This window comes from Caretta caretta, chromosome 13 (assembly GCF_965140235.1).
Source record: "Caretta caretta isolate rCarCar2 chromosome 13, rCarCar1.hap1, whole genome shotgun sequence".
Classification (NCBI taxonomy): Eukaryota; Metazoa; Chordata; order Testudines; family Cheloniidae; genus Caretta; species Caretta caretta.
The window spans coordinates 5,941,822-5,959,808 of NC_134218.1; the positions used below are offsets into that span (position 1 = coordinate 5,941,822).

Genomic DNA, 17,987 nt, shown 5'->3' on the forward strand with positions numbered 1-17,987 from the left:
GGGGCTTGCTAATTTATAACATTCAGGAAGGGGGACTCCATATTCTTTGGCCTCTGACAATGCCCATCGGTTTATTACAGCCCGCAGCAAGATTTGCTACTGAACCATCCGCGAACAACTTCCCCCCCCCCCCCATACTTGAATTAAAGGAAATTATAGAAGCCTTTGTTGTAGTTGTACCGAATACCAGAAGGAACGCTCCAAGTGCGTTTTTTCGGAATGACTTTGTGGCCAGGTTTTTGTGTTCTTGGACCTAAACTTAAAAAGAGAACCTCAATCAGATTCCCAGTCTGGCTCTTGAGAAGCCTAAAGTCTCCAGTCTAGAGAACAGGGTAGTGAAAGGATTGTGGCAGGAAGACTCATGTGATAAGGATTTCAGTCTAGTTTGTGAGTGGAGGCTGCTTGTGTTCTTAGTGTCTGGTGTCTTTATCAGAAAGAACCACTTCAATTTTGATTACCTAAAAAAACAGGGTTTCCCTTGGTTTGTTCCTCTTTCACTGGAGCCAGCTGGCCAAACCACATGCATTCTGCAGAAACCATCCTCTAGAGGTTCTGAGCAGGAGCAAACCAGGTGGAAAGGAAAGAGGTTTTCAGCCAGCCTCGGATTACGGGCATCAACCAACTCTCATGATTTTATTGTGAGTCTCGCAACTGGTACTTGCATCTTTCCTACAGCCCCATCTTGTAGATTCAAGGGATTATTGCCTGAGAATCCAGGTCTCTCGTTTCTACGATTCTATGAATCTCGGCTTTTTTTTTTTTTAAAGTTTCTATTCTCATGGTTGCATAAATAATCTGGAACCCATGAAGGAAATGTATTTCTGATTGTAGTGTGGCCTTTGGAAATTCCCTTAACCCCTCTCTACCTTAGTTTCCTCATCTGCAAAGTGGGGACAGGAATTGCCATTTAAGTACTGCTCACTGTGTTGTGGAGGATTCGTAAATGTGAAGTGCCCTACAAGTGCTATGAAGCTTTTAGTGTGGGCAGTCTTGGCTAGAAACAAGTCCTCAAATCCTTCATCCGACCCCTCCTCCCACAGAGAGTAACACTGGGAGGATCCTGAGAGGATTTCAGTCCAGGGGAGGCAGGCAGGGTAGCAGCAGGAGTGTGTGTGTGTGTGGTTGTATAAGGACGTGGGATATGGCTGCAGGCACCAGTGGTCACCCTCCACCTTGGAAGGTGAGATGACCACACTGCAGAGGATGAGCTGCAGCCTGCACCTTACAGTGGGCCCTGGGTTCGCTTGCTGGCATGTTATAGAAAGTTTTTAAATAAAAATTGCTGAGTTGTTTAATACAAGCTCCCATTGCTGTAATGCAAAGAACAGTGTCTGGCTATCATTTCCCCCTGAGGTGGAAATGGTGGATTTTGATTTGAGTAAGCCTTGTGTATATTACTTAGAAGACATAGGCCGGACCAAAACCTGGGATCCCAGCACTTGGACAAAATTTGGATCAGGGTCCAGGTTTTCCAGCCTAGCTTTAACTCTCTAATGAGCCAAACCAAAAGCCCTGGATTCAAACAGCCCCTTCAAACTTCCTCCAAAATTTGGACTGATGGTTAGGGCTTTCTCCCATCTTTACTGTAACCATAAATTGTTACGTTACTGGACTGGGACTCAGTCTGGTAGCAGGGGCCCCCATGTGCAGTGTACTGTGTAAACACGCACTGAGAGAAAGTCCCTGTCCCCAAAGAGTTAAGTCTATACAGACAAGGAATGGGAAGAGACACCGAGAGTTCACCAAGGGCCACAAGGCAGGTCACTAGCAGAATCAGGAATACAGCCCAACTTTCCTGACTCCTAGTCCAATCTCCTAGCCACTGGACCACTGAGCTCAGTTCACTTGGGGTGACATTGACTTCAATGGAGCCAAGATTTCACTATTAATCTCACTCTGCCTCAATCCTTACCTTGTAAAAGGGGGATAATCTGATTCCTTTCTCCAGCCCGTTGTCTTATCTATACAGATGGTAAACTTTTGGGGCCAGGGACTGCATCTGCACTGCAGCCAGCACAATGGGGCCTCAGTCTTGGTTGGACTCTGTAGGCACCGCTGTAATACAAATACAAAATAACGAGAGACTGTAATTTTTTATTCCTATGTGCTGAGTGCTCTGTGCTAAGCAAGAGAAGTTGTTCGTTCTTGTTCCAGTTCAATTGCACTCAGTACAAAGTATTGTCTAGAGGCTGCTTTTGCTTAATTGAGTCATCTTGTTTATACTTTAATATAAGATCTTCTGTTATCTAGCCCAACCAAGAAGCCTGCTGTACATAGGATGAGGGAGATCCTGGCAAGATAAGACAGTGTTACATAGCATGTGTTTGCTCTATTTTTCTGATTGAGGCAATCTGCCACATGCTTCCTCCCTTTGAGGAGCATTGGGAGCTAGTATGTTTGGAATTAACATGATGCAATAATTAAATATTTATATATCCTAGGACTTTGTCCAAAGGCCAGTAAAGTCAATGGATAGACTCCTGTTCACTGAAGTGGGCTTGGAACAGGTTCCTAGAGTATCCATATATTGTGGGTGGGTAGAGAGAGCGCAATGTATCAGCAGTATCTCTGAATGAACAGTGATAGGGAAGAGGCTATGCTGGTACCATGTAGCTATTGTACCCAGGCCTGTTCCTAATGGGAACTGGACCTGAGTAGCTGGCTCAGGTTTCTGGGCTCTTAATAGCCCTGGATGGGTGGATCAATTGTGTGAATGACAGGGTTGGAGGAAGTGAGCTCTGATAGCCAGAGCCAAACACAGCGCAAGGTCACATCCCACCTTACGCAGAGCTCGGTTGTACTGAGTTCTGCCCTGCGCTGTTCCAGTCCTTGGCCTTACCAAGAAGAGCCTGCATTGCTTGGAGCCAGCCTAGGTACTGTGGAAGCTTCTTCTATTCAGTTCTACCAGTGTGCCAGATTTCAGTGCTTCGTGGAGAATACTGGTAATCCAGCCCTGTGCTTGAGGACCTGTAATGGGGCACCAGTTAATTTCACACCCATCACATGACACTACTTGTGAGCTACCCACAGTAGCTCTCAATGCTGTACTATTATTCTTTGGAGCATCTAGAATCCCAATTAATGTCTGGGGCCCACATTGTAGAGTCCCCTAATGAAATGGCAGTCCCTGGTCCAAAGAGCTTATAGTCTGGCAAAAGACAGCAGCTGGTTACAGCAAACAGGTGTGGGAAGGACAAGATGGCACTGGAACAATTAGAGTATTAAGCAGTGGTCACAGGAGGCTTTATGGTGACATGCGATATTGCCACAATAACTTGTCCTGATGGGTTGGGCAACAGAGCTGCGTGCCACCCTTCAGCGGTGGAATAGACCATGTGCTGTACGTGCCCATCTAGCTCCGGCACATCATACGTTCCAGCAACTTTGTCTGCTCTGCTCTCAGGCCAACTAAAACTTCAACCCCCCCAGGCATGGCTGTGGGTCATTCTCTCGCTTCCCTCCCTTTCGCAGTTTTAAAATTAAATTGCAGCTGAATTTAATCCTCCTGGAAGTGAGGGACTCATAATTCTAGCTAGAAATCAGGCAATGTGTGGGCAGGCGCTATTAGGATGATGTACTGATTTTTATATAGCACCTTTCAGAAGGTCACATACAATGTGCTTGTGGATCCCATGCAATAATCAGTGCACTTTCTGTACTGCTGAAATTCAGCTACATCTGTGCTGATATGGGGCAGCTGTGATACTAGGCCAGCAATGAAAAGGACAGGAAACAAAGAGGTAATACCTATCCAATTAAAGTGACTGGTAAATTAAGGTAGGTAAAATGTAATTGCTGAAGCTATTACTTGTCTAGAACACCAGGACCGATATTCCTAATCTTGCAAATAGCACCATGGGATATGTAAGTACCACGAGCAATCAGGAGAAAAGGCCAACATAGATCTACATGGTGAATTCATGTCATTTTGCAAGGGGCTCAGATAGGGCAAGGAGGGTGGAATGAATGCCTAGATAGAGACAGAGAGACCTTAGACAGACAGGTGTGCATCTTATCACAAAGCCACACAGACTTTTTCCACACAATCCTGCCAATACACCTCAATCTAGGTGTGATGAGCTCCTTGCTCTTCCAGCCCTGGAGCTGTCCCGAGTAAAGAAAACAACTCATTCCAAATTAGGTCATGGTTTTGCGATGTGGACAGATGTTTGGCAGGAAGCAAAATGAGACAGCCAAGCTACTTTCAGAGGGACAATCTGCAGGCTGGCAGGCCTAAAATTGGAAAACACACCTCCTCTTTACTTTGGTAGGCTTGCGTGCAGATCTGCTCTACCTGCCTGACCAGCTACTTGTGACTAGACAGGGCAGTGAAATGTACAAGAATTCTGCTGTTCCAGTCCCTGATTCCTTGTGTTCTCCTTCAGGCGCCGATAAATGAGGACATGTGGTCCAGCCCAGATGGAGAGGGCTAGGATGGCTGAACTGGTCCTCTTATCTTTTTGATTGGTAGCAGCCTCTCAGCTACCTCCTACTGATAAAAGGTTGCTCACCGGGGCAAACTTTTTAGAAACACGTTAGTGATAAAATATCAGGCATTAAGTGAAAGTGCTGCTAGGTAGTCTCCTAAATGAATTTTCCTTGGCTTAGGGAAAGAAGATAATGATTTCTCTGCCCTCTAGGCAGCATGACTCTGTGTGCATGTACGGGTACGTGTACACACACACTTTTGCATTGGGGTGCCAATGTAACTGATTGCCAGAGTTGGAAAAAGCTACTGTAGCCAAAAGAAATATGAGCAAGCCCTGGAACTGCACATGTGAGTTTCAATCTGGGACAACCTTACAGCTCACTGCTTCCTATCAAACAGAAGAATGGACTTGCAAATTTCGCCCACTAAAATACACACTGTGGCCATCTGAAGCAGCAGAAAATGACTAACCAGACCGAGTGGAGAGTAGCTGACCAGCACCTTCACCAGCATCCAGGTAGCACTAAGGGGGAAAGCGTTCAGATGGGAAAAATAAACCAGGCCAGCAACAGATCCAACAACTTACTGAGGAAGGGGCCCATCCATGTTTCAGCTGCTTCCAGGGTCTTCCTCTGTCTGCCCAATCGCTTGGAACAAGTTGCAAGCTAAAAGGGGCCTTCATTTCTCTTCGCTGAAGTGCGGGCTGGGATAAATATTTCTTGAATCCAACAGCTGGTTTTCAGGTTACGCACCCAACACAGGAGCATAGTGTGTGTCGTGTCTCCCTCTAGTGGCTGGTCCACCTGAGAGGTTTAAGGGTGGCATTGCTACCAAAGACAGGTGTTACTACTTTAGTTCAAGTGGCAGAGACCCCTACTTTTAGTGTTGCCAATCCGAGGTTCGGAGTCCGCTGGCATCCCATGTGGATGGTGCAGAGGAGTGACTGACTTTGCGGACTGACACTGGCCTTTGACCATAAAACCCACTATATGGCCGTTTTCCCCATCACGCTGCAACAGCCGTGCCTTCCTCTGGCTGCAATGGAATTTCCCAGGTTTATATAAATTAATGGAAACAGACTTCTTGAAACAAAGAAACAAACAAAGTTGGGGTGGGAGTTTAGTAGATCAGAGCTCTGTGTTACCTAGGCACCCTTACAAAAGTGTGTCTTAAAAATATACAGCAACATTTGACAGGAGGCTTTCAGGAAAGCATTTAAGCACATGCTTAAAACCAGTTGAAGTTCTGTGCTGGGGCTTTAGGCAGGAAGAATGGCATACATGCAGTAAAATCAAGGTGTAGTAATTACGTTGTTGATTCAGCTATTGTGTCCTGGGACTACAGGATAAGAATTCTAGTGGAGGCTTACAAAGGGCAATTAGGTGCCTAATTCCCTTTGAAAGCCAATGGGAGTTGGGTGACTAGCTCCTGTTCCTGCCCCTTCATGACACTAAAGCATTTGGGATTGCCACCATTCCAGATTGGTATGCACAGGTCTGATATTTAACCAGACTGTAACCTATCCTGCTATAGGACTAGCCTGACAGTAAAGCAGAGTGAGAATCTTTTGGGGTTGACATTAAACTAGAACTGGGTGCAATTTTTCGTACAAAACTTTTTTGGGGGGGGGAGCAAAAACTGCAGATTTGGTGACACACAAATGTTTCCCGTATTTGTGTCAGTTTCACTGGACTGTTCAGCTGGGAAAAAATGTGAAACAAATTCAAAAAAGAATTGAAACGTGTTGACATTTTTGAAACAAATTGTTTTGATTTTTCTGATTGTTTCAACACGTTGTTTTGCTTCAATCCTATTTTTAAAAAATCAAAACCATTTAAAAATGGTTGTAATCAAAACAAACCATTTCCATTTTTGTTGAATTGAAATGTTTTGTTCAACCTGAAATGAAAAAGAATGGATTTCCTTTTTGATTTTTTTCAGAATTGCCGGTGAAGAGGAAAATCAGATATTTGCACAGTTCTAATTGTAACGTCCTGTGGTGGTGGTCAGGTTGCAACTTGCCACAGAGAATGGGAGACCAGGAGCCAACAGCCCTACACAGTATGGGTGTTTGTCATTTATTTAGTCTGTTTCCTGCAGCAAAACTGAAAGAAGCTGTGGAATTTGCTGATGGCTTGTTACAGGGCAAATTTTTGCCCTATGCATCTTTATGGGTTTTGAAGTCACAAAGAAAATGACTTTTTTTAAAAAAAACCCATCCCCTGTGAGATTTGTTCTGGATTTTTGTTTCTTGCTAATGTTCTTGATGCAAACATTCTCAAGAGTTTGAGGATGGGTCATGGTCCATGTGCAGGAGTCCTGAGCATGCAGTGCAAGGCCCAGAGGCTATGTGAGCTGGAGAATTAAATCCTGCTTCCCCACTGTTAAATAAATAAATACATAAAAACGGCCTTCCTGTAGGCTGGCAGAGGAAGGGCAGCAGATTGTGTGGTGAAGTCTCCGCTTTACGTTTCTTTCCAGGCAGGGCGGCTGTGGAATATCGGAGCTGACATTTGTAAACCCTCCCTGCTAAGGAAACCTTTGTACTCAGAATCTAACAGGGAGTGAGACAAGGAGGTGGGCTTTGAAACTGCCACGAAAGGAGCACACTGCAAACGTACTGAGGGTCTTTTGGGGCTTCTAAACAGCCTGGGCTGAAGTAAGATTTCCCTGCTGGCTCCAGCCCCTTGCTTTCTTTCCCTGAAGCAGGAGGTTTGATAAACTGCAGTGCTTTAAAAGAAACAAATCCAAGTTAGACTATTGAAAGGCTGCAAGCATAATATGCTCCTAGAGACCCTGTCTAGTGTTCTCGGTAGGGTCCTGCAGCGGCAAAGAAAGATTATCCTAAGTTTTCCACCTTGGTAAGCTTTTAGGTCCTGTCAGCTAGCTGGAACTCTTCCAGCCCCGGCTCTTCTGGTCCCTGTTGCATGGCCCATGCTGATCGTTAATGAACTTGAGTCAATACAGAGCCATTCAGCCTCGCGATCTCTGCCTTGCGGTGATGAGCTTGTGGACGGAGTTCTCCCTAACACAGCACAATGAGTCTTGAGGGTCTCCCCCTCCCTCCTCCCCGTGCCCCTTTCCGTAACCAGTGCCAGTGTCAGGAAGTTGGCACAACCCCTCACCTACACTAGCCTTTCACCGCAGAAGATCCGGGACTGCACTGCGGTTAGGTTTAAAGTTAATGCGTTTGATCGCACCTTAGCTCTTAGGCTCTAGAAGTGTCCGTGCCACCCCTCCCTTATATCCTTAACCCTCCCGCCTCGACAAGCCACTACGTGCCACATCCAGGATGACTCGGAAATCAAAGGATTGGGGCGCAGACCCAGTTCTGCTGTGCTGGTTCTGCTGCTCTGCCATGCCCTCAGCCTCCCGTCCTCCCACTCGCTTCATCCACATGCCCCAGCCAGCTGGCACACTGCTCCTCTGCTGGGTGCGGCCCACACAGAACTGCAGCTCCTCCCCTTGGCCAAGGCAGCTGCAGCTGCTAGACAGATGCCGGGCAGCCATTCATTCAGGACCCCCTGCACTCTGAGGCCTGCTCAGTCTGCCTCTGCAAAAAGGCACCTGGAAAAGCCCTGCACCCTAAGTCCAGGCCTCATAGAGCTGCTGGATAGAATAGTCACAGCTGGTAAGCCTCAGAATCATTGCCACGTTTGCAGCTCATGACTAAGGTGCACTGACAGCTGGGCCTTGAGCTGGAATAACAAGGAAGCTGAAGACGATGCAACAGAGAGCTGTATGTGAGAGGTTTCTGCAATTCCCACAGACCGTACCCGTGGGTACGTCTTTACTTCAGCGTTAGCCCAGGTGATCAGCACCAAGTCTGAGCACCTGGGTTAGCCTAGCCCGGGTGTGAGAAAAGCCCCTACCCAAGTTATTTTGTCCTCAGTGGTGCTGCGCTCACTCGTGTGTGTTGCTGGGACGTCTGGGGGCATATCCCGGGGTTCTGTGCATTGCAAGTCAACTGAGCCGCTCTGAGTCTTTCCCAGTGAATTGTGTGAGACCTTGTCTGTTTTTCTAGGCACATAGGGAATGGCGGGAAGGCACTGGAGGACGATCAGCACTTGAGAGGTTTAGCCTGCATCCTCACTGGGAAGTAGGTGGGTTACCAGCCACAGTGAAAGTGGCCCCGAGGTCTAACCCTCAGCATGGCCGGGCCAGCTAGCCCACATTGAAAGCACCTCCAAACATGGGTGAGGGGTTTTGTGTGTGGATGGGAGTGGGGGGAGTTAGAGGCAACACCCAAGTAAGAGCCTGGATTAACTGTGCAGTGACAGCACACCCTGTAAGGACTGGGAGTTTGCTAACAAAAGGAACATTGGGTATGTAGTCAGTGCTTAGAAGCTATGGTCCAGAGAATCCTAGGGTAGATGCATAGATCGGAATGAGAAGTGGGCAAACACCTCCAGGCAAATGGCAAACTTTTGCTTTTTGCCAGGTTTTCCAACAGGCAAATAAAAATATTCCCCACTTTGCGGAAGGTGGTGACCCTCGGCCAGTGTCCCAGCATAAAGAAAAGGAGTACTTGTAGCACCTTAGAGACTAACCAATTTATTTGAGCATGAGCTTTCATGAGCTACAGCTTACTTCATCGGATGCATACCGTGGAAACTGCAGCAGACTTTATATACATACAGAGATCATGAAACAATACCTCCTCCCACCCCACTGTCCTGCTGGTAATAGCTTATCTAAAGTGATCAACAGGTGGGCCATTTCCAGCACAAATCCAGGTTTTCTCACCCTCCACCCCCCCACACACAAACTCGCTCTCCTGCTGGTAATAGCCCATTCAAAGTGACAACTCTCTACACAATGTGCATGATAATCAAGGTGGGCCACCTTGATTCTCATGCACATTGTGGGCCACCTTGATTATCATGCACATTGTGTAGAGAGTTGTCACTTTGGCTGGGCTATTACCAGCAGGAGAGCGAGTTTGTGTGTGGGGGGGTGGAAGGTGAGAAAACCTGGATTTGTGCTGGAAATGGCCCAACTTGATGATCACTTTAGATAAACTATTACCAGCAGGACAGTGGGGTGGGAGGAGGTATTGTTTCATGATCTCTGTGTGTATATAAAGTCTGCTGCAGTTTCCATGGTATGCATCCGATGAAGTGAGCTGTAGCTCACGAAAGCTCATGCTCAAATAAATGGGTTAGTCTCTAAGGTGCCACAAGTCCTCCTTTTCTTTTTGCGAATACAGACTAACACGGCTGTTACTCTGAAACCTGTCCCAGCATAGTGTCACAGGGCTCTGTGCTGTGTCACAGGGCACTGCCACCTGCTGGATGCAATGCAAAACTGAAGACTTGTGCTCGTCAGAGCAGGTTGTAAGAGCTTGTGTTGCAGAGAGGTTCACCTCGGATCATGGATTAATTCTCCCGAGGAGGATCATGCTCTGCCTGACTCAGTCCCTTTGCTTTTTCAGTTGCACATATGCGGCTTCTGCGCTTTCTGCTCCAAACTGTTGCAAGCTGATCATGGTAGTTAGTTTCCTTTCGCTCCAGAGATGGCTGCGTTTCCAAAGTGAGCAACATCTAGTGTTTGCGTCTATGTTGACAAATTTAAAACCCACTTGTGCATTTCATCAAGAAAGATTGCTGCTCTAATGAGAGCTGATATGCTTATATACATGTAAGATACAGTATGTCATTTCATACCTATACCTTTTGGGGAGAACGTGCTTTATTCTTCATATGTAACACAGCATTTGAATCCCTGTTTTAAGGACTGAACTCGGGGCATCCCTAACAGGCACCACAGCTGGCACGTCCATAATCATCCTTTGAATGTCAACAGTGCGCTTGGTTCTGCATAAAAACTCAGAAGCAGACACCGTTCCAGCCCCGAAGAGCATATAATCTGGCCCCACTCCTGGAAGCGATTCCATCCAAATGGACCCTTTCACCCATGTGGAACCTCTTAAAGTCTTCCTGCGTATAGGCCACGAGTGAGCAAAGCACCTAGGCATTAGCTTAAAGTTAAACACGTATTTAAATCCCATTGAAGTCGATGGGACATAAGCGTATGTCTAACGTTAAGCATGTTCTGTGCTTTGTGGAACTGGGGCTAAAGTCACATGCAGGATTGGAGCCCGCATGTATAGACATTAGGGTGGGGAGGTTCCAAAGGCAGAGATGGGAGTTAAGTGCCCAATTCCTATTGACTTGTCAATGAAAATTGGGTGTCTTTGTGCCTTTGACTAGCTTCCTCTGTGTTCCCAGGTCCCTGGCCATCTAGCTAACCTTTGCTGTTAGGCTTCTGGTCCATTAAATTAACTAAACGTGATGTGCCAGACACACCATTCCCCACACATAAATTCCAGCTAGCAGGCATGTGCCACTTCTTCCTTGCTCAGCTGTCTAAAGTTACACCTGGTGAGCTCCCTATCACTGCTCTCCTAATTCATATCAGAGCTTAATTCTCTGGAGCTCTCAACAAGAATCCAACTATGATGTGTGTCAAATGCTCCAGCACGGTTGGTCCTGTCACTTCCCCATGACACACTTACCCCCTTCCCCTGTGGGACGCGAGATGGCTCGGGTTGTGTTTACCTATTTCCCATTACGGAGTCGCAAGGTTGGGAGGAAAATCTTACGTCAATGGAATGTCATTTTCAGTGCAGCTTTATTCCTGGGGGAGGAGGGGACAGAAAACTTAATTCTTCTTCTCTTCCACAAAATACAGGCAATTAATCAGGAGTTGTTTAGATGGGAATTCACTGAAGTCAGCCGGAGATCTACCACAGCGTGAGGTCACAATAGGTGGTGTGGAGACTAATAAGTCCCAAGTGTTTTGGACGCCTGATGGAAAGTCTGTATTTGCACACATGAGAGGTTAACTTCCCTGCTTTTGCTCCTCTCAATCCTGTTTGGGTGAAATGTGTTTGCTATGGCCCTGGCTGAGTCTCCTTTAGAGGATGATCACCAGCCGGTTGTATTGGACTCAACCTTCAGATCCCCGTGTTATCAAGATAATTGGCACATTCCTGGAGTGTAAACTTTCTGTCTGGCTCTCCTCCTTGGGATGTGGGGCCCCCAGTCCAAAAGCCTTCTGGCCCCAGACCAGTGCTGAGCGTTCCAAGCTACCCACCCAGTTTATGTATGCTCTCCCCAGAGTTCACACCGTGGGCACTCTGTATTACAGAGCTTTGGGAACATGCGACATTATTTGTACAGTAGCAGGCGTTTATGAAGGGCATAGACTCTATTGCTTTAAAATAGGCCTTTGGATTTCAGAATAAAAGGTGTTTGGGGGATGGGTTAGAGGAACCAGAGGGTTCTATCTTGAATTATCTAGCCATTTGAGGTACTACATAGTACTATTCCTGTAACCAAAGAACGTTGGTCTACTGAGAGCTGATTAACTCAATCCCCAGAATGTTTGTTTCTTTTTCTTGTTTGGAAACTCTCCATTCCAGACCATTTTATCAGCAAGAAGGAATTTCTGACGGTACATTGAAATAACTTTTAAATGCAGTTGTAACTTCTCCAACTTTCTTACAAGTACTTACAACAATTGAGGCTGTTCTGGGGTGATGCTTTTTATACCATTATTTTAAATTGATTTTCTCCCCTCCAATGTGCCCACAGCTTATTTACTATAAAAGAGAGGGGGAAAAAAGAATAAAAAGGGCAAGTAATATTAAGCGTAGCCCATGGCTTGCCAAATGGAAAGAGAGAAGTAACCACGTTAAATCCAAATTCACTATTTTCCCATCATCGAATAGCGATAATATTGTAAATTCTACAAAATAGAAAGAAATGAATAATTTAAAGTAGCTTTTCAGTTGTGCTCAGCAAATGTGCTCAACAAAATTTCAGATGCAAAGCATAAAAGAAATTTGATTTTAAATATTCTTGTTAACAGTTATGGGCCTGATTGATTGGTCCTTGTGCACCCAAAACCCCCAAAGAAATTTTGTAGGAATAGGACCTATGTCACTGAGGATACAATTTAGATATTTGGGGCCAGATCCTCAGCTGGTGGAAAACTGGCATAGCACCATTTATGATCTGGCCCTTTCTTAATAAGATATTAAACAAATAAACTTTCTGATACTTTTTATTTCATTTCCTTTCCCACAGGGGGTTACTGAGGCACACACAGTTAACTATTTTCCTTTTATCGAATCCTGTCTCCTCTAGAACATTTACTTACATATGCTTGTCTGCAAACTTTAGTTTCAGCTTGTTCGTACAAGATTCCTGCCCCCATGGAAATTGGTGGGAGTTTGGGAGTTTTGTCATTGACTTCAGTGGGGAACAGGATCGATCCTTTAGGTCCCATCTTGGCAAACCATCAATGGCCTGGATTTTGCAAGTTGTTCTACATGGATGGACTCCCTCCCTGGTTAGGAGGTCCACTGCCTTGCAGCGCGCTGCCCTGCTTAGAAACGGCTGTATCTTTTGGATCTGAAATTAACAAAACAAAACCAAGAATCCTGGCCTTGCTCCATCCAGTTTGTATTTTCAGGGGATATTGCAATGTGTAACCAACTAAGGACCAATAGAACTGTAGTTATTTTTATTCCCCGTCTCTAATGTGCTTGGATCAGCATTGGCTGCTCAGCAGATTACGTTGTATTTTATAAATTGTCTGCAAATAACCTCACTTTTGAGTACGTTCCAGGGCGCATTGGAAGTGTGAGAGTTGGGGTCAGGCCCCTCCATGCATTAGGGAGGCCTGTGGCAGAAATCAGATATTTCTGCTTCTAATTGATTTTTAAACTCTCCACAGATTTTTGTGCATTAAACAATGGGGCAACAGGAACACGGATACATTGGTGTCATGTATGGTTTGCATTTACAGAGGGGGTTATTTTGCTTTGATCGAGGCAAGGGACTGGCTCAGTACAGTCAGCCAAATAGCTGTCTGGCTGAAATGGGGTAGGTTGAGGTTTTAAACAGCAGCAGAGTTTGGAAATGCAGAGGGTTTCACTCTGAAATCAGCTGCTGAAGTCATTCCAGTTCCAATCACATTGTTACATTTGTGCCTAGAGACCCAGCCAAGGTCAGGGTCCCATGGTACTAGGGGCTGTACAAAACACAGCATGAGACAGGCCCTGCCCCTACTACCTGGTGGTTACCTGGCAGCCTGCATGAAATGACTTGTTGATGTCCGCTGTAGTGGACAGGTGTCCACCTCCCTAGCAATGACATCACAGTTGTCGCTAGCTGGCCGCCTGTCTGGCATTCTCTGAACTGAGGCCAAGGATTGAATAGCCACAGGCCACCAACCTGCCTTCTTCCCGCTGGAGTTGATCCCTCCTGCTCAGGATTCAGCCCACTGGCAGGGAAAGATTGGGAAGATGCTCTGCTGCTGCCCTGTGCTGAACTTATTCTGTGGGTAAATAGACAACATTATTCTCCTGGGCTGCTTGGACACTTTGTGCCGGCACCCAAGTGTTCAGTCAGCCGAGAAGCTAATTGCTCTGTGTTTAGGAGCTGTTTCCGCTTTCAGCGTGGCTGGCTGTTGGCGCGGAGTAGGCTGGTCCAAGGATTTGACGTCACTCTGCATCCTGATGGGGGAAAGCAGGCTGTGCATCCTTGGCCATGCCAGCTGTGGGGAGATCTCTTCCAGTATCTGCCTGCATTAATCTTTTCTATCTGTCTGTCCATCCCCCTAGCTACCTGCCTATTTATCTGTTGATGTTTTTAGCATGTGATATCTGGGCAGCTCCCAAGAGACGACAGGCTGGATTTCCATGTAAAGTAGAGGTGCAAGTCCATTGACTGTCCATAACATTTGTGCTCCGAAGTCATAGGTGCTATTAAGAACCCCCCTTCAGACCCTGAATTCCCAATAGACCGGCAGTTTAATTTTTTTCCGGCATTCCCTCTGGCAGTTGGGGCCATGTTTTTATTTTCCCAATGTATTTCTAAACTCTTGTTCTGCTCTTTCCACTCCTACTATTCCTTACCCTCTCTCTTTCGCCTTCACCGCTTTTCCTGTCTCTACCGCCTTTGCAGTTGTGAACTGTCTCTGTCAGAGAAGTGAGTTTTCTACTTCCTTGGGAAGGCTGCGAGATTTGCGGTCATTCTAGCCTTCCCCCGCAATGGTGCCAGACCTTGCTCCTGTTGCGGAGAAAGCTCTACGTCAGACTCTGGAAAGTTAGACCCTGGAAGGTGGTGTCGTCATCATCATCGAGAGAGCGGTTCTGTAACTTACTCAGGGTCAGTTCCATGCAGATCCTGGAAAATTCGGACCAAGACTTTGAATATAATCCAGTAAAGTCTATGGCGAGCCAAAACTGTGGAAAAAGCGGCATTCTCTTCTACACCATCAGAAAAGCAGCTCTCTGCAATGAAGGAGCTCCCAGCAGGTAGTTCCACTGCTCACCCTCTTTTCCACTTCTATCCACACCATGCAGGGCAGCACTTTCCAAAATAAACTTCTCAGCCTGTGACATTTGCAGTCTGAGCTGTTGTGCTGTAAACTTCACGTAGCTTGCGGCTGCTGTGAAATGTGCCGGGCCCTAAACACCAACTGAATGCATCAGAAGGAGCAGTGCAGTCCAGCAGCCCAGATGAGTGGTTCCCATCTTGTGTTCAAGAGTGACTTACAAATAGGCCTGGAAGGGTGAGATTTGTGTCGGTAAATGTTTTTCACCGCGCGCGCGCACACACTGATGGGAAAAATATTTCCTTTGATGATACTCGAAATCTTACAAGTAAGAAAAATGCTGCTTGAGAACTTCTTAGAGTTTGTTTTAAGGATATTTACTTCATATGTTTTGACGGGTGATGTTGAGAATTTGTGTATTGATGGTTATAAAGCTTTAACTTTTTGAACCTCATCTACTGTCACTAAATAATTATTGTGTGCCACCCTGTTTTCTGATGCACTCCCATCCCCCTAATTTCTTGCAACTGTGAAAAATTGGAAAAAATCCTTAAAAACCAACATTATAAAAAAAATAAAAATTAAATTCTACCAAAACTACTTATAAACTATTTAGTTTAACTGAGGTTGCTTTTGTCTTGACTGATTGCTGATCAGATTTGCATACCAATTAGATGCGCGGTTGCTGTGACAGCACACCCAAATTGGTTAACTGTGCAAACAAATATACCTTTTTGGTCACTGGTGCATGCAATCTTTCATTTGCCTGGATAATCATAGAAATTGCATGTGCAAATCAGATGTGCATTTGCATGGGCAATGACCTCTGTAGCTTTTGTATTAAAATCTGACTCCACGCTCACCAGAAAGAAAATATGAATAGCCTCATATGTCAGGACGATGTTCTTTACTTTTCATTTTTATATGTTTACCCTTAAATTGTTTAGATCACAGAACAATTTGTTGCCTTTTTATAATTATTTTTAACCTATGAAATGGTGTTTTATTTTGCTCTGTGATTTGTGCTCTTATGCCCTATCAAAGCTTGTCCTACTGGAAGACTCACCGTCTAGTATTAATTAACACCAAGGATTGGGAGAGTGTCTCATAAAAACCACAACACTGCAATTCATTTTTAAAAATTAGGACAACTTGATGCCTGAATGAAAATAACTGCAAGGGGCGCTAGCAGGGGAGGGCCCTGAGTTACTACAGAGAATTCTTTCCCAGGTGTCTGCCTGGCAGGTCTTGCCCACATGCTCAGGGTCTAACTCATTCCATATTTGCGGTCAGGAAGATATTTTCCCCAGGGTCAGATTGGCAGAGACCCTTGGGGGGTTTTGCCTTCCTCTGCAGCATGGGGCCTGGGTCACTTGCAGGTTTAAACTAGTGTAAATGGTGAATTCTCTGTAACTTGAAGTCTTTAAACCATGATTTGAGGACTTCAGTAACTCAGCCAGAGGTTAGGGGTCTGTAACATGAGTGCGTCAGGGAGGTTCTGTGGCTTGCGATGTGCAGGAGGTCAGACTAGATGATCACGATGGTCCCTTCTGACTTTAAAGTCTATGAATCTAAGTGAAGGTAACGATATGCCATTGGGGGTTCAGTTTACCTACGGCCTGCGCTGAGAGTTCTTAACGTATGTGTACACTACAGCTGCTACCCCGGCACAGCTATGGCACTGTAGCGTAGACGCGTCGTACGTTGGGATTTTTCTGTTGACGTAAGTAATCCACCCACCTGTCCAAGACGTCGTCGCTAGGTCGATGGAAGAATTCTTCCATCGACCTAGCCACGTCTACACAGGGGGTTAATGGACCTAACAAAGTCTCACAAGCCTTGACATTTTTCACAGCCCTGAGCCATGTGACTAGGTCAATCCAATTTTTAAGCGTAAGCCAAGGCCTTCGGAGGCACCTGGGGACAGGCTGTAATCTGTAGTGGGGCAGCTACTGCAATTGCACAAGCTTTGGGCCTATCTGCATTCAGAAGTTGAATTGGTGTAACTATGTCAGGGGAGTGGGTTTTGTTTTTGTTTTTACCCATACAGCTAGACCGTACAAGTGTGGTTGCAGTTATACAGTGTAAAGGTGCACTTAGACTGGCATGGCGATTCCCTTTCCTGTATGGGAATAACTAGAGTAGCATAAATCACCTTTATGCCAATATAACGGCATTAGAGGGGAAGTACTGGTCTAATTATACAGCCATAACTACTTTATACTATAGACAAGGCCTTAGTTACTACACTCTACAACTAAGACTCCTCAACAGATATCTGGGCTGTCGTCAGAAACTTTACACGTCTCGGGTGTATTGCATTCACGTGTGTTTGTTTTTTCCTTCTGGTTTTGAACAGGCTGCTGAACAATAATTTGATCAAACAAATTGCAAGAAGGTCCTTTGAAGCTCTGCAGAACTTGAAATATCTGTGAGTTGGCCCCTCTAAATCCTATAACATCCAATAGCTTCTATAACTCTGCTAGTCAAATGCATACTTTGTGTGGCCAGATCTTCTAGATGGCACTGGCATAAGTATATCCCAGCTCGTTTCCAATGAGAATGCTCCAGCTGGGTCCAGCTTTATAGCTCTTTTCTTCATAATTTAAATACAGCAACATCCAATTATCCTAATGCTTCACATTTCTCTGTTCTCCTCTCTCCCCAAAGCTACCTGTACAAAAATGAAATTCAGAGTATCCAGCAACATGCCTTCAAGGGGCTCCAGTCTCTGGAACAGCTGTAAGTACAAAAGAGCTCTGTTTGCTGCTTGGGAATATGATTCCCTTTAGAAACCCTCACTAAGACACCTCTGAACTGCTACACATGGCACTTAAGACTGTGATGACAGGATTTCAGGAAGGGTTGGTCCTTCCACACTGACTGGTCAATGCTGAAGACTGTTCTTATTTTCATTCAGTTGCCCATGGCCCCAAGGGATATTCCAGCAGCTGGAGATCCCCGTAGTGTAGGAATGCTCTGGCCATGTTTCCCTTTCCCTCCTTGTCCCTAAACAGTTTCCTCGTGCTGAGAGGTGATGGGGAAGTGTGGGAGCCACTAGAAGACCTTTATCCTAAGTGGGGCAGATCTTTACAGAGCAAGGCCCAGTATCTGGCCCTTTGTTTGAATTTTGGGGATAGGCTCAGTTTTTCTTTTATCCAATCCAGCTCATCTATTGCTGGAAGTGAATGTGTGAAGCGAACAGGCA

At 45.7% G+C, this 17,987-nt stretch overlaps 1 protein-coding gene across 3 annotated transcripts in view; it reads left to right on the top strand.

The window, feature by feature from the left end:
- LOC125622440 (peroxidasin homolog) overlaps positions 1 to 17,987 on the top strand; it is a 66,624-nt gene that overhangs the window by 13,666 nt on the left and 34,971 nt on the right. For all 3 annotated transcript variants that reach the window (XR_012664675.1, XM_048820536.2, XM_075118681.1), the window contains exons 3-4: positions 17,139 to 17,210; positions 17,450 to 17,521. Coding sequence is in view for 2 of the 3 variants with exons in the window: in XM_048820536.2 (XP_048676493.1) it covers positions 17,139 to 17,210; positions 17,450 to 17,521 (144 nt within the window). In the remaining variant the exon portion in view is untranslated. The remainder of the gene's footprint in view (positions 1 to 17,138; positions 17,211 to 17,449; positions 17,522 to 17,987) is intronic.